Here is a 17,764-nt window from a genome sequence, read left to right as displayed (position 1 = left end):
ATGCGTATCAAACAGCAAAAAAGATTATCTTTCATTGAGAACCAGACAAAATAGTGAAGAAGTGCACCCCAAGTGAAACACACCAAAACCAGAAAAGGAAGTTTCTATCATTGTGACAATAGTTAGTGTTTTGATACAAAATCATAGACAGCTACAGTTGGTAACAATACAAATGTGTACACAGGGCAAATCCCTTTGTGAGACAAACAATTCAGGGGTCTGTCTTTTGAACCGTCTATGGCATTTCGACCCATGCCTGGGTCTCATCAGGACATGGAATAACCTGGGGGGCTGATGTAGAGATGAATTAGTAAAAACATCTCAATAGAAATGAACTAAAGAGTATAGAAAAAGTGGCAATACGTACTGGTTGCCTGTCCAGTTGGTCGAGGAAGACAAATGGATTAGTCCTGAGAGGACAGCTTCATTAGTAATGGGCCAAAACTACCTGTAAGTATAGGTGGCGGTATTCAGTGCCAAAAAAATGAAAAACTTTCGTAAATACTGATGTAAGTACAAAGTTGGATAAGAACCGCTGATCCAGAATTGAGCAAAGCAAAAACACCAATGTGTGAGGAATAAAGATGAAGGTAGGTACTCACGGAATTAACCGTGGCAATGCAGTGGCCCAAAAGAAAAAAATAAATAAAAAGAGTAATAGTAATTAATGAGAAACGAAGTAAATGACATTCACGCTATACATGATAAATAAATGAAACACAGCGTACACGCGTTGTGATTTACCCGTGACTACTGCAGGACGGCTGAGAGCCTGTGAATACAGGGCGGCTGAAGGCCTTAGATAAGGCAAGGCTGAGCAATGCAGCATGGTGGAAGCGTCCTCCCGATCGGAAAGACATCAGGACGAGGAATAAGGAGCAGCACCTGAATGACTGCGCAAGGCTGAGGGGCGTGGTTGACTGAATATTGGTGGCAGCTGTGGTCGTGGGAGGTACGCGGCCCTAATAGAGCACATTTGCTCATTTCACAAGCGAATGGCTGCAGCACCTGTGTAGCGCTTGAGTGAAAAAAAAACCAAAAAACTGGTTAATTAAGCACTACGAAGAGTTGCAAGACCCGGGCCAGTCGGCTGTGGCAATGTAAAAAAAGAAACACTGATAGTTATTAAAAAGGAGGCAAGAATAAAAAAGCTAATTACTGAACAAAGTTTTGCAAAACAATGATGGTGTTATGGGAATCGAACCCTAGATGCCAATGTATTATAGGGTCCTTGTGAATGTGGTAAAAAAGATGGAATCTGCTAATTTCCTTCTTTCAGGAATGCATTACAAATAAACAGACCTGACTTTGGAGATAGGATTTTAGAGCAAGAAGAGTGTATTGTGGAAATCTTGAAAGTGTTCAATCTACTCCCTGCATACTGTGCAATTGTAACAAAGCACACGTTGAGAATCATTGTAAAGAAATACCATTCTATAGGTACATATTTCACTCACTGTTGTGCATGTGCACCCTACTGTACACATGTAACATCATCTGTAAAGTGTTAGGTTCGTTGTAGCATTTGAATGTCTAGATTGATTGGAGATTTCCACAATGATATTACTGGAATTAAATAATTCTTTTGCGGATATGGACTTTTACGAGTGTTCCCAGGACCACCAATAAGGTGACCCCTGTTAGCAAGTTGGAAGATACCAGTTGTTCAACATTGCCCGTGGTTGTTGTGGCTTCATAACATCACATTCACAAACCACATGTGAGGCGAAGAAGAATGGAGAGAGCAATTTCCAAACAAACCTGTGCTTTGTGCTGCTTTCACAAGTCCCTTCCTCATGATGTCTCGCAGCCATGGTTTCATTTGAAAGTTTTCATCACCGCCAACAAGAGAAACAACTAGGTTTGGGGCAGGCAGGTTCCATTCATTAATCATTAAATCGAACAAAACTTCAGGGTTGATGGTCGATGGTACCTTAACAAACTGTATGCAGACAATAGAATGTCAGTTATGCATTTATGCACATTACCAAAGAAAACATTTCAAAATGTATACAGAATAACAAGATGATACGCAGAAACAACTATATTAACCAACTGTCATATTGATTTTTGGATTCTCTCAAAATGCACACTTCGTCTAGCCTATAACAGTGTTCTTGAAACACTATTTTGCAAGAACTTAGATATATGCTTTCATAAGAAGGTATATAACATAAAACAGAGGCGTGATCTGTCTTCAACAACCTGTGAACTGCTGACATCCCCTAATGGACTAACTCCAACAGGGTGGAGCAATATGTAGAGACTATGTTGACCTCTTTTTTTGGCTCTGACAACCTTTCAAACTTCCTGGCGGTGGAGAGGGCCCAACCGTCTCACATGGTGTACTTGCCTCCAGGGGCCCCTCTGCTTCCCATGGTAGCAAACGTTTTGAACTATAGGGACCATGACGTTGTCTTCTGGCTGGCCCGTGGGAGGGGGTGTCTCACCTATCAGAGCAACAACGTCTCACTCTTTCTGGACTTCACAGCGGCTGTGCAGATGGCACCGAAATAATTTATAACCCGTCAAAAGGCAACTGCAAAAAGGAGGAATAACCTTCTCAGTGCACACCCGCATTGACCCCCCCCAGGCATCAGAAGATATATGCGACTCCGAAGTCACAATACCAATGGAACTTCTTATGTCGCTTACATCGTGATGAAGAAACCAACCTGAATATGCAATGGAGGACGACGAACATTGAACCCCTGTGTTTCCCTCTGCAACACAGACCGCCCAACTGCCTGGGTCCTCTGACGTGTGGTTCTGTTGATGGGCACTTGGAATCCAGGTTTAACAGGCTCATCCCTGTTTTGACTCCTCACTCAGCCGTTATGGCAGGAACAATACTGTCTTGTTCTGGCCTCCTCTGGACTCTGGAGGCTGAGGCGGGCTTCTAATAGTCCCACCGCAGGAGCACCCAAAGAGTTTTTGATGTTTTGAAAATTTGAGATTACTCGGACACACGATTCCATATATCTTTTCCGTTCTTATTTTATGGTTGTGGGAATGTCGTTGACATGATTGGGATGGTAATGTGGGTGGAGGGTGTTTTGGGTTTTTGTTGTTTCTGTTGCCATTATAATGCTGCAGATTGTTGTAACACACCTATAATCCGTACATCACGAATGCTGTGCTTCAATCTGTGCCATTCTACTACGATAACGTGATAGTTCCACCCCAGGGTGATATTTCGCTCTTAACATGGAATGTGCATGGCCTTAATAAACCCTCACAACACACAACAGGTGCTAACTTATTTAGATTGCCACAACATAATCTTCTGTTTCTGCACAAAAACGCAGTTGACACAACAGGCTGAGGGCACTATAGACACATGCTTGGTGGCACCCAAAATAGCTGCCTCCTACTCCTTCTATTCGAGGGGTGTCAGGATCCTAGCAAAAAAAAGGGTCTTCTTCTTTATTATCCCCACCATAACAGATGATCAGGTCTGATACATGATTGTACAGGGAGTTCTCTGTCGCACGCCTGTCACTCTGGTGAATATGTATGGACCAAAGGTGGATGACCCCAATTTTTATATGGCGCTCTGGAACCAGCTTCTTAAACTCCAACAACCACCTTTATATGGAGAGAGGACCTGAACATATACCTGGACCTAGTGCTTGACAGGTAGGTTACAACAGATTGGCATGGCAAGCAATCCACCAAAATTCCCTGGATCGGGATGGCCGACCACAGTATTGTTGGCATCTGGAGGCACCGCCATTCCACTCGGCGAGAGGAAATATTTATTTCTTCTGTCCACGGGTCATGGTCCCACCTGGACTACTGGTTGATGACCTGGGATATCTGAGTTTCGGCATCCAATGTATCGCATTTACCTAGGACCTTCTCAGATTCTGCACCAGTGCACCTCATGTTGGTGGTCCGTACCCACACCCTTACACAGTTCATGTGGCGATTTTAGATGACAGCCCTCTTGGACCCCATGTTCCAGGAGCAGTTGCGCATTGCCATCAATGCATATTTCACTGAATATGTCAGTTCTGTGGACGGGGTGGGCACACTCTGGAGGCCTTTAAGGTCACTATCAGCGGGGCCAGTATTGGTATATAGGTCAGTGTGCTGAAATTCATATGCACACATCTGCGGACCATAAAGTAGACCCTACATGCCCTCGAGCGGGACTATGAATCTCATCCCCAGACCAGCACTTTTGCTGAAATTCATGAGCAAGATACAAACTTCAATGACACAGCTGTGCAGGGACTATGTTACTTGTCCAGGTGCTATGTGGCATGGAAATATAGAGAGAGTGCAGGGATTGGCCTCTAAACTGAAGGCACCCTGGGCCCATGCCCACATTATTAGGAATACCTCCCTGAGGGTACAGAGCACTATGACACACCCGCTATCCTAGCAAACTTCACTCATTTCAATAAGTGCCTATATAGTGCACAAAACTGCATCAGCAGGTGACATAGCAGACTATCTAGATAATGTTTCTTTGATGAAGCTATTGTCTGGCCAAAGAGAATATTTTGCTCAACCTATTACAGTAGATGATATAAAAGATGCCATACGCACACTGCCCAATGGTAAAGCACTGGGCCTCGATGAGTTTGCCTCTATCCTTGCACCACATCTCAATGCACTGTATAAAGAAGCATACAGTGAGTGGCTATTACCACCCTCCCTCGGAGAGGCACTCATTATTGCACTACTAAAATACAATAAGGTACCACAGTACTGTAAGTCCTATCGAGTACTCTCTCTAATCAACACAGATGTAAAGATCCTTGCTATCATATCAGCAACCTGGCTGCAGCTACTCCCACCTAGCTTAGTGTTGCCGGACCAGTTTGGATTTGTCCTGAACATCTCCACTACATATAATTTACCATGATTTTTGCATTACTGCATCAATTGAACCCCTCCCTGAGGGCAGCAGCAGTTCTTCTGGATGCCGTTAAAGCCTCTGATTCCATTGAACGGGAATACATGTTTACAATTCAGAACCGCGTGAGGATCCCACTGACCTTCCTGCAATGGATTCACCTTGTTATACACTAATCCGATTTCTCGGATGCAAAATCAACAGGACTACATTTTAGGTGGTACACATCCATAGGGGCACCAGGCGGGAAAGCCCTTCATCTCCGTTACTATTTGCAATTGTTCTGGAGCCAATGGCCTGCATTGTTCCAAAGACATGCAGTCTACGTAATTACGATCAATGCGGTGGTCTTTATGTATTTCACTTTATGTGGACAACAAGATTTTGTACGTGAAAGACTCTGCCACTCACTTAGCACCCATAATACATGAATACATTTACTTTAGTCATTATTCGGGCCTGAATATTAACTGGTCCAAATCCACTATTTTCCCCTTGACTCCAAACACCAAAGCCCCTCTATTGGAATTCCCTTTACTGTGGCGCACTGACCCTGTGAAATGTTTAGGGATCTGGATCCATAAAGACCATTATCTTATTATTCAAAATAAATATGGCAGGGCTATGTCACAGTTTGAGGATCAGGTGCACAGATGGTCTAGGTTACCACTGTCCATGGCGGACAGAGTGGCTGTCATTAAAATGGTCAAACTACCCATGTTCCTTGATTTGTTTACTAACATCCCTTTTGTCCTATCACAACACTTCTTCAAAACACTCAGAACATACTTGACTATGCTTTCGGTGGTGGTATAAAAACACAAGATCCAGTGGGACACGCTCACTTTACCATACATGTACGGAGGCTTTGGTGCACCAGACTTAGAACTCTATTGCTTGTGTATACAAGCCCATTTCGCACATTACTTGTACAAACCCCCCCATGATTACATTACACACCTTGCGAATGAACATGATAATGCCAGCCCACTCTTGCTGAATGCTGTCCTGCTACACTAATGCATTCATGTTGCTAGGACCGAATCCAACACTGTTCACTGCACCATAAGAGTGTGGCACCTACTTGGAGCACGCACCCGCAAGGAACACCTATCTTCCCCAGTCCTCCCCTGCTATTCCATCCAGCCATATCATTTACATAGGAACCATGAGTTCTGGAGATCCTTGGCATGATAGGTTTGAAAACCATGGCAGTCATCTCCTCCGGAGAGATCTTTATCGCCCTAGAAGACATCTCACGGATTCAGCGTCACACCCCATTGCTGACTTTTATACCCTTTATACCCTCATTTCCAGGGAACCCCCCCACTCTTCATGTACTGTACGCCCTACTAATTAGCACCACACACAAGGGACTCATTACTAAGTTGTATATCACAGTAAAAAATCATAGGCCCACAGCCACTGACCTGGCACTGGAAAAATGGAATGCAATGCTTGATCCACTGTTGGAGCTGACTGATTGGGTGCTCTGTTGTGCACAAATTAGTATACTTACCCCTATCTGTAATTTACATATTATTCATTTCAAATACTTACACTAAATGTATTATACACTGGCTAATTTATGTAAATTTGGTTTGAGAGAAGATGCTAACTGTTTGAGGTGCAGGGCGTCTGATGTCACCTTTTTGCATCTGGTGTGGTCCTGCCACCCATATGGCTCTTTAAATGCAGGTGGTGTGTTGCCCTTGGTTAGAGATCTGCAGCAGGGTAATGTAGGCTGATAGCTTTGGTATTATTGCTGGTTAGGAGGAGAGTTGCAATCCATTGGGGCAAATGTGCGTCACCCACTAAATGGCAGTGGCTGTCAGGTATGGTATACTGCAGAGAGCAATTGGAACTGTATGCTGAGGAACTCTCGGTGCCCTCACGAACTAAGGAAATATGGGTAGCCTTACTGTCTACTTGCTGACCATCCTGGACCTTTCCTATGGGTTGGGGATTGAATTTTGTTAATTCCAATGGATCATACTGGTGCATTAGATGTCTTGTTGATGTACGTGAAAAAATAGATTGTCTGCTCCATCTGACATATGCAGCATTGTTTGACTTTATGTTGTTTGCATTTTAAATGCATACTGCATAAAATACTTGTTAGAAATTGGGTCTTTGGTTGGCAGTCAGGTTACCCCCTGTCCAAGCAAGGACCCTCACTTTAGTCAGGGTAAAGGAGAATCACCCTCAGCTAACAACCACTCACCCCCTTGGTAGCTTAGCACAAGCAGGCAGGCTTAACTTCAGAGTGCTAGGTGTAAAGTATTTGTACCAACACACAGTAACTTAATGAAAACACTACAAAATGACAACACAGGTTAAGAAAAATAGGAAATATTTATCTAAACAAAACAAGACCAAAACGACAAAAATCCACAATACACAAGTCAAGTTATCAATTCAAAACCAAAAAGAGTTTCATGTAATTTTAAAAACAAAGCTAACGCTGTTAGCCTGCACAGGCGAGTGTGCATCAAAAGGGGCTTGTGATGCGTCGATATCACTCACAGGCGAGACTGTGCGTCTTTTCTCCTTCAGTCGAGTTGGCATGCATTGTTTCTTCTCTCCGCAGGAGACCGTTGCATCGATTCGAACCGCACTCTCGGTTCCGGGCAGGCCTTGTGTCGTTTTTACATGCCCATCGATGTTTGCTTCGGAAATCCTGCTGCACGATGATCTGAAAATCACTCGGCACGGGTTGCGATCTCACCAGCCTCTGTCACCGATGCTGCGCGTTGTTTCTCCAGCCGCGTGCATCGATCTTTCAGTCATGCTGCAGGAGAGCGCAGATTTTCAGCCGCAAAGCAGGCGGCACGTTGATTTTTCAGTTGCTTCTCGGAGTTGCGTTGATCTTTTCCCCGCACAACAGTCTGTGCGTAGATTTCTCACTCTTATTCTGCCATCTTCTCCTTTCAGGGTCCCAGGAACTGGATGGGCACCACTTGGCAGGGTGGGAGTCTCAGCAAAGGCTCCAGGTACTGGCAGAGAGAAGTCTTTGCTGTCCCTCAGACTTTAAACCACAGGAGGCAAGCTCTAATTCAAGCCCCTGGAGAGTTCTTCACAAGAAGAAAGGCACACAAATTCAAGTCTTTGTCCTTTAGCACAGGCAGAAGCAGCAACTGTGAGATAGCTCCACAAAGCACAGTCACAGGCAGGGTAGCTCTTCTTCCTCAGCTCTTCAGCTCTTCTCCAGGCAGAGGTTCCTCTTGGTTTCCAGAAGTGTTCTAAAGTCTGTGGTTTTGGGTGCCCTTTTTATAACCATTTTGCTCTTTGAAGTAGGCTTACTTCAAAGGAAAGTCTCTCTTTTTTGTGAAATCCTGCCTTGCCCTGGCCAGGCCCCAGACACACACCAGGGGGTTGGAGACTGCATTGTGTGAGGGCAGGGACAGCCCTTTCAGGTGTAAGTAACCACTCCCCTCCGTCCTAGCACAGAGGGCTCATCAGGAAATGTAGACTACACCCCAGCTCCCTTTGTGTCACTGTCTAGAAAGGGGTGCAAACAGCCCAACTGTCACACTGCCTCAGACAGGGAAACCACAAACAGGCAGAGTCACAGAAATGGTTTAAGCAAGAAAATGCCCACTTTCCAAAAGTGGCATTTTCAAACACACAGTCTTAAAATCAACTTTACTAAAAGATGTATTTTGAAATTGTGAGCTCAGAGACCCCAAACCCCACATGTCTATCCGCTCCCAAAGGGAATCTACACTTTAATCTTATTTAAAGGTAGCCCCCATGTTAACCTATGAGAGGGACACTTCTTGCAATAGTGAAAAACGAATTTAGCAGCATTTCACTGTCAGGACATATAAAACATATTACTATATGTCCTACCTTAACCATACACTGCACCCTGCCCGTGGGGCTACCTAGGGCCTACCTTAGGGGTGTCTTACATGTAAGAAAAGGGAAGGTTTAGGCCTGGCAAGTGGGTGCACTTGCCAAGTCGAATTCACAGTTTAAAACTACACACACAGACACTGCAGTGGCAGGTCTGAGACATGATTACAGGGCTACTCATGTGGGTGGCACTGTAGTAGGGACTTACTAGTAAATAAAATATGCCAATCATGGATGAACCAATTACATACACATTTTGTATAGGAGCAATTGCATTTTAGCACTGGTTAGCAGTGGTAAAGTTCCCACAGTAACAAAAACAGCAAAAACAGAGTGCAGCACATATCAACAACCTGGGAAACAAAGGCAAAAAGTCAAGGGAGACCACACCGAGGATGAAAAGTCTAACAATACTAATAAAACAAATAAAATAGTTAGTGCCAGGGACCAAAGTTTTCTCAGGCGTTCTCTGACACTGCTGATGAATGTCAGGGTTGTAGGATAACAGGTCTGTGCAGCCTTTATTTCACTTCATACCTCTCTCGTTCATCATTATACTCTTCCTGCTCCTATTTCTTGTAGATTCCTTTTCATCCCTACCTTTTCCTTTTCTAACAGTTTTTTCATCTTTCTATTCCTCCTTCTCCCCACTTTTGCTACCTTTCTTTTTCTAATTCTGAGCCAAATCCTGGTGATTGAAATAAGTCACAGTCCCCCAAAAAGAGTGCTAGTGGGTCCACTTGCAAACACTGGCACTAATTAAGTATAGGTTGCAATCAACAAGTGACAACATTTCTAGAAAGGGCTGATTTAGGGAAAAAAGACAGGTATATATCCAAAGAATACATTTGCCTAGCACTTGTGGTGAGGAACTTCTGCACATTAGATTTAGTCTGAAGGGTACACATCATAATTTAACAACCAGAAAAATGTAGCTCCACTTTATATCTTAACGTCAATTGAAGATTCGTTTTGGGTTTTCAGTGTAGCTTAACACTGATGTCCTGTGCATAAAAGCGCACTACTGTTCTTCATATGGTTCATTACAGTACACTATGTTCACATGAGTGATCATACAACAATAAAACACAAGCTTCAATATTTAAAAGGACTGAAAAACAAATAAGAATTTAATGGGTTCACATTTGAAAGCCTTTAGTAAATGTTTAGGGAATTCTAGCTAATACTGTGCTCCAATACAGTATGAACAACTTGAGTTAATTGAAAAATCATTGAATTCTGAAACGTGCTTGGTTTTCCAATATATACCACAGGAAAATGCTTTGGGTCTTTCAGCTTACAACAAGATTAATCAGTAACCTACGGCCAGTATACCAGACATGCTTGGAACAGCAATAACAAACTTATCACCAAGGGCGGCTCCTCCATTATGATGGAGGAGCGTCGCCTCCCCGCCAGCAGCGGCAGCTGCTAACCCTTTTCAAGAAAACGATAATAAACTGTGTTTATTATCATTTTCTTGAAAAGCCACGGGGATGACGAGCACTTGAGGGGAGTGCACAGAGCACTCCCCTCAGAGCGCATTTGTGTTTGGCCGGCTGTCTTGGGCTGGCCAAACACACATGCGCAGTAGGCTCTCTCCAGCCAGGCAACACAGTTGCCGGGCTGGAGAGAGCCTGCACAGGCTCCCAGATTGCCTGGAAGCGCCGTGGCTAGGCACTGCCAGCCAGTCGGCTGCAGGGCAAGCTAGGAGCCTGTGCCTGCAATCAGCAGAGAAGAAGTGGATGGAGCGGCGTGGTGCGGTGAGGGAGGTAAGTTTACTTTTTTTTAAAACTGTTTTTACCTCTCCCCACCTCGCGCACCGCCACGCCCCTTCCGTGCCCCACGGGACACTCCTGCTTATCACTGCAACAAAATAGGGAGGTCTGTATGACACCACAATGGTTCTGATGTAAAAAGTGGCTGCAAATTCTGCACAGACGTTTTGAGAATGGACTCTGATTTTGCAAACCAACCTATTTATTATTGGATTGATTTGTAAAATCACCACTCACAGGAGATCGCAGAACAAACCGGCTCAAGAATATTAAATAAGTAGGTCACATTTTGCGACCCTCTATGATTGCCTGCAATCACAGGGACCGGGCTATGCAAAGGACAGGAGACACCCAACCCTGTGTTTGCATTGCCAAACAGGACATTTTTTTTTTAAGAAGCCTGAGTTAGGGAACTGAGAGTGCCTAAAAAAAGTAAATTAAGAGTTTAATATTTGAGAAAACATCAAGGAAAGCAGGTATTGGTCCCATGGATGACTGCCTACTCACCCGAGGCTACCAACACAATTCCATGCCCTGATATCTGCCCTTTTGCAAACCAGTTATCACCACATTTGAGGATTTGGTAACTGGTCGGTTGTTTGGCACAGGAATTGCATTTCAGACCATTGACACATACAATACCAAATTACAATCTGAAAGGAATTTATACAATTATTTTTGTGCATTAGAATTAGCCATATGACGGTTGCAGTCATTTGTGAGTGCAAAATTGCTTAGTTCATTTGGCCCCAGGTTTGGTGTTAGTATGATTTCTAAAATCCCATAATCCATAATGTTGCACAAGGTTGTTAAAATGTGACCACGTATATATGAGATGCACTGTACTGGCGCTGATTGATTGACATTATTTATATAGCGCCCACTGCACTACTGGAGGCCTGATGGTGCTGATGCAATAATTGCCTAACCAAACACGAAGTGTTTACATTTTTGTCCGCAGGTTAAAAACGAGGTAGAGCTCTTAATGTCTCAGAATAGCACATTCCAAAACCTAGGTTCTTTTCTGGAAAATTATCGGCTTCCTTGTGTAGATAGGTTATACCTGGTAATATTCAGCAGGACTCACTTTTTACCGCAAAGTTGTTTCTGAAAACCTGTGAGGCGTTTTTACAGCACAGGTACTGATGTTACAGAAGATGAAGACATTTATTAGGTAGGGGTATGATAGGCAATATGGTAGCACAGGCGCTGGAAGTAAGGGTGTAGGGGTGCTGCGGCACCACCAGAATAACCATGTTGGAGCTCGGAAGATGAATAAGCAGTAAGGATGCTTTTAAATGCTTTTAAATTTTGTTTTTAACTTGTTTCATTTGCTGTTCATTCAAAATAGCTGAAGAAAGTTATTTTTTTCTCTATTTCTGAATAGCCCCAGGCAGCCATTGAAAATCCATGGCAGGTTTGTCATTGACAGAAAACCAGACAGAGATCTACAAAACATTGAAGAGAAATCTGATGTTCCAAAGCCAGGTCGAACTTGCGGTACAGTACAGTGACGTTGACGGGGAGAACTCTAGCGCATACCATATTCAGTAGCATAGGAGTTGAACAAAAACATCTTTTTAGCTGGTTGGAGGGCCTGTAAGAAGAGATCCGATTAGATTTTTACTGTATCCCTAATCATGGTGGCCAGGTGCCAGAAGAGTGCTGTGCAAGGTCAGGCAACACCAAAAGAGATACCACTTCTTCATTAATGAAGTCTGAAGTGACATCTCAGCAAAACCAACAGAGATGATTCAGTCTTGCTATATAATTTAAATCCAGCCTGTACAGGAATCTAGGAAGGATAGAAGTTGACAAGTTTACGTTTATTCAGAAGCAGAGTATCATCTTGAGGCTTAATGGAACAAAGCTGAAAAACATCTGAATCCAAAATAGAAATTAGTGTTTCCTTGACTCAGAAATCTCTGCCATTTATCAGTCACTCAAAAGTGCAGGTGCTTTGTACTCTATAACAGGTAACATTGCAGACTCCACAATTGGCATATTTAATTTACCTGTAAATCCCTAATAAAGTGAACTACATGTGCCCAGGGCCTGTAAATTAAATGCTACTAATGGTCCTGCAGTACTGATTGTGCTACCCATAACAGTAGCCTTTGAAACATGTCTCAGGCCTGCCACTGCAGAGCCTGTGTGTGCAGTTTAAACTGCCATTTTGACCTGGCAAGTGTACACACTTCCCAGACCCAAACCTTCCTTTTTATCACATGTAAGTCACCTCTAAGTTAGCCCTATTTAGCCCCTAGGGCAGGGTGCAGTGTATTTAAAAAGTTGGACATGAGCTTTTTAGTTTAGCGTGTCCAGATAATGAAAAACCCTTAAATTCATTTTTCACTATTTCAAGGTCTATCTCTCCCATAGGATAGCATTGGGATTACCTTAAAAAATCTTTTAAGTGTACTTACCAATTGGGAAGAGATAGTGATGTGGAGTTTAGTGTCTCTGACTCACAATTCAAAATCACAATTTATGGTGAAGTTAGTTTTTAATTGTAAGTCTGAAAATTACACTTTAGAAAGTTGGCATTTTTTTTACCCTAAATCACTCTGTGCCTTAGCCTGTCTTTGAATACATGTCTGGGTTGGGCTGGGAGTCAGCTACACTTTGTGAATTCCCTCTAGACAGCCACAAACACAGGACACTCATCTACATCTGCATTCATCTGTATACTAATGGATGTTTCTAGTCAAAAGAAAGGGGAGGGCTGACCCCTATATTTCAATAGATGGTGTCCTGTCTCCACACAGAGGGCTGACTAACCCCCACAGCTAACTGGCAGAGAGGGCTAGGATGACAGGGACCCTTGTGCACTTCAGAGAGCTCCTTTGAAGTTTCCTCCACATCAAATGCCTTTTTAGATATAAGTAATGGATCCCAAACACCTGCAAATAAGAGCTCTAATGGAACCAAGGACACTCTGCCAGGAAGAAGGGCCACTGTGCTGCCACTCTGCAACTGCTTTGCTGTGCTGACCTACTGCTGATGCTGTAGTGGGGACAGCCACTTTCCTGCGTTCTGTGCTGTGTTGGCCTGCTGCCTGCTGCTTTGGCCTAGAGTGAGAAGGACTGGACTTGCTCTCTACATCTTGCAACCAAGAATCACCAAGGGCTTACTGGCTTGCCCCCTGTTTTCTGCAGTCTCCGGGACATTGAAGACTGTTTACAGCTCTCGTGGTGCTGCTGGACTGTAGTCCTGTGAATCCTATCCCTGCCTGAGGTGCCTCTCTCCACTTATGGGCCTCAGAAGTGGGTCTCCAACTGCAAACTGCAAAAAGCAATGCATCGCCCTGAGTGATGCAGAAAAATCAATGCACTGTCTCAAGAAAATGACATCTCATCTATCGCTACAAACCTTAAAAAGTGACGCATCGCCCAAACTGCAGCAGAAAAACCGACGCTTCGCATCCCTGTTGACAACGCAGCAGCTACCCGAAGACAGCGGCTTCTCCACTGCGTGACCTGATGGCGATGATCTGCGTGGTCTGCTGATGACGCATCACATCGACTTCTACAGTAGCTGATGACGGCACATCACCCTGAGTGCGGGAGAAATATTGATGTATCGTACCCCCACCGCCGACACATTGCTCCTCCAAAGGTACTATTTCAGAGGACTCTGCATGTGTTCTGTAGCTGGCCTTCCATACATCCCAACCGGCCTATATTTTGACTTTGCACAGGTCCCTCATGACCTCAAGTAACCCTTTGACTGCTATTGACTTATAAGGAATGTTGTCACATTTATTCTTTACAAAAATCATATCTCGACTTCTATTGTTTGGATTTTTGTCATGTTGGACTTGTTTTAATCACATAAATATTCGGTATTTTTGTACCCTGGTGTCAAGTCTTTTTGTGGTGCCTTTCACTGCATTACTGTAAGTTAAGTGCTGCACACATACTTTACACATTGCCTTCTAGGTTAAGCCTGCCTGCTCTGCACCAAGATACCAAAGAGTAAGCACATGTTCATTTAGGTTGAGTATCTGACTTACACTGACAAAGACTGTGGATCCTACTTGGACAGGGTGCATACCTCTGCCAACTACGATCCAATTTCTGACAATGGAGTTGAAGATTTATCAGTAAATCTGTCTGAAAGGAGGTCACATGTCTGAAAGCTGCTGCTTAGTAACATATTTTGCTCATGTTACCGTCTTTAAAAAATGCAAATAAATAAACAATACAATCCTTTTACAGAACTTATTTTTATGACTAGGTTTACTGTAATATATGCCATAAGGGAAACATCCTTTTTTACGACTTTTTTTTTACGAAGGTCGTGGTTAACGAAAGCGCAACAACGCTTTTTTTAACCACGACTTCGTTTTTTTTGTGCCTTAACTACGTATGTTCTGAACAACGAACATGTGGTTAAGGTACAAAGAAGGGACTTGGCGAAGGTAAGTGGTGGGTTTAGGTTTTGGGGAGGGGGTGGGGGGTCAGGGGGTTTTAGGTTTTGGGGTGGGGTTGGGGGGGGTGGGGCGTTTTTGGTTTTGGGGAGTGGGTGGGGGGTCAGGGGGTTTTAGGTTTTGGGGTGGGGTTGGGGGGGTGGGGCGTTTTTGGGAGTGGGTGGGGGGTCAGGGGGTTTTAGGGTTTGGGGTGGGGTTGGGGGGGTGGGGCGTTTTTGGTTTTGGGGAGTGGGTGGGGGGTCAGGGGGTTTTAGGTTTTAGGGTGGGGTTGGGGGGTGGGCGTTTTTGGTTTTGGGGAGTGGGTGGGGGGTCAGCGGGTTTTAGGTTTTGGGGTGGGGTTGGGGGGTGGGGCGTTTTTGGTTTTGGGGAGTGGGTGGGGGGTCAGGGGGGTTTAGGTTTTGGGGTGGGGTTGGGGGGGTGGGGCGTTTTTGATTTTGGGGAGTGGGTGGGGGGTCAAGGGGTTTTAGGTTTTGGGGTGGGGTTGGGGGGGGTGGGGTGAGGGATGTAGGGTGAATGGTGCCTATTGCTAATGATTTTATCAGAAATGCCTTTACAACGAAATATCGTTGTTAAGGCATTCGTGGTAAAATCATTAGTAGTAGCAACGAGGTCGGTGTTCCGATCTCGTTGTTAAGGCAGTCGTTTTTTTTGCAGTCATTGTTTCGTCGTATATTCATGCCATAAACTAATACTGAACATTTTCTATTTTCCTTCACTTGAAAGATAAAACGTTTTCAACATTTAGAATATGTACCTCTACCAAATTTTCACCATAAGGTAAAGCTTGACAATAGTCCATTTTCTAACTCTGCTGATGGGATATGACCATATCTTTGAGCATAGAATACTTATATCACATCTGTATACTATAGCACATTTCAGCATTTGTAAATGTCAGTGGTTTAATAGTTTTCTCTCTTCCACATCCCAATATACCCAATTTGTAATTTCCATCCTTCCACCCATCACTTTCCTATAGAATGTTTTTGGTCTTTGTGGGCTGTCATGCATTTGTAATGCTTTATTGAAAGAAGACAATGGTCCATAACGTTTTAGCATTGGCCCTCCCCCCGGCTCTTGGTCATAAAAATATGTGGTATGTTTGATCCCCAAATACTAGCAACCCAAATTAATTTGCTTTCCAGCACAATGTGCTATTAAAAGGTTCAGCAGTCTTACATATTTCACTTTATATCAAAGAAGGTATAGGGTATGAACTCTTGTTAAAGTGCTTCTTAACTACATAAAGTCAGTTTACATGGGACTTTGTGTGATACATTTTTCCAATCAGCTTCAGTGGATCCATGACATAAATTGACAGCTATTTTGAATTTTGGGAAATAGGGTTGTTTTTGGAAATTAGCTTGTATTCTAGACAGGCACAATAACCTATAATGGCTAAATGCTTTTCTCTCTAGTAAGTCTGAGATATTGTGCTTCATGCATGAATGATTTGATCAGCCTGGATGTCTCCATCTAGCCATTATGCATAGAAATAATCTTTCCAGTTATTTGACAAGTAATCGAATATTTATGCTTTGGATCTACAGAGCCAAATATAAAACCGATATAGTAGTGAGTAGATAGCTGCCACTAATGCTCTCTCAACACTGGAACAAACGGCGCCTTGCTTACCACAGGTAGAACACCGTCCGTTAATTAGACCCTAACTCAAAGATTTTCTTTTCTACTAGAAGTGCTTACCCACTTACATGTTTCATTGGTTCACTTTCTTATATGTTATTTTATATATATATATATACATATATATATATATATGTATATATATATATACACACACTATATATATATATATATGTATTCTTTCACGATGCACAACACATCAAGACAACTTGCTGCGCTGTGTGAAAGGGAGAGGGCAGGAATGTTCCATATCTATCAAAATATGGCACATTCCTGTCCTCTGCCTGCACTCTTGCACAATTAGCAGCCTAGCCCTTACACAGTCACCCTTGTGCGAAGGAGGTTACCTTAGAGGCATATTCATCTTCCTAAGTGTGCTGCAGAATTCAGCAAACTTAGAGAGAGGAAACACCGAGGGAAAATAAAGATATTTCTCCTGGTTGCGCCTCTGGGAAGGCATACAATTCTAATGTATTCCCAGGTCTATCAGTGTTGGTATATCTGGGAATGCCTCAGAATACATGGGTAGATATGTGTGAATATCCACGCTCCACCCATGTAATGACCCCACCACTTGGAGTAATGCAAAGCAGCAACTTTCCCTGCCTTGCATTACTCCAGATTTGCCAAGAAGGGCCAGGCAAGGTGGCATTACATGGCTTGGTAAATATCATTTAGGTTTTGCGTCACCCTTGTGTTACACTGCATGGCGCAGGTGTGACGCAAAACTTTGATAAATATGCTCCTAAATACCTTATTTAATTGCATGTAGTCTACAAAATCAACTGTGTATTCTCGCTCAGCAAAACGAAAGATGCTTTAATTTTAGACAAAAACTCATTATACTATTAGCCAATCACAATCAATTTGTGTATTCATTTTAGTATAATTGCAAGACAAAATGCAAAAGCAAGTTTTAAAATCTGAGATCCTGGATTAAGAGCAGGTTATGAACTCCCAGAAATATAGAAATCCAGTGCTTTATTTTAATACAGCCCCAATGAGAAAAATATGGGTTTGCTACTGGTAACTGTTGCATTAGACAACAGGCTTTTCTTCTGAGAAATGCAAGGATGCACCAAAACACATCCAGAAACTAACTAGTAGCATTAGCTAATCAATTTAATTAAAAGAGGAAGAATTCTATGAGTAAAACATGATAAAAAAATGGATAAGGTAATCAGC

The 17,764-nt window shown here is 43.2% G+C and overlaps 1 protein-coding gene across 1 annotated transcript in view; it reads right to left on the bottom strand.

Annotated features, from left to right (window-relative positions):
• The window catches only part of TRPM5 (transient receptor potential cation channel subfamily M member 5), a 462,539-nt gene that overhangs the window by 436,340 nt on the left and 8,435 nt on the right, over positions 1-17,764 (bottom strand). Inside the window, exon 2 of the mRNA XM_069221458.1 lies at positions 1,762-1,942. Coding sequence (XP_069077559.1) covers positions 1,762-1,942 — 181 coding nt within the window. The remainder of the gene's footprint in view (positions 1-1,761; positions 1,943-17,764) is intronic.

This window comes from Pleurodeles waltl, chromosome 3_1 (genome assembly GCF_031143425.1).
Source record: "Pleurodeles waltl isolate 20211129_DDA chromosome 3_1, aPleWal1.hap1.20221129, whole genome shotgun sequence".
In the NCBI taxonomy this organism is placed as follows: domain Eukaryota; kingdom Metazoa; phylum Chordata; class Amphibia; order Caudata; family Salamandridae; genus Pleurodeles; species Pleurodeles waltl.
Note: the sequence above shows the minus strand (reverse complement) of the source record. Positions and strands in the feature narration are given on the sequence as shown.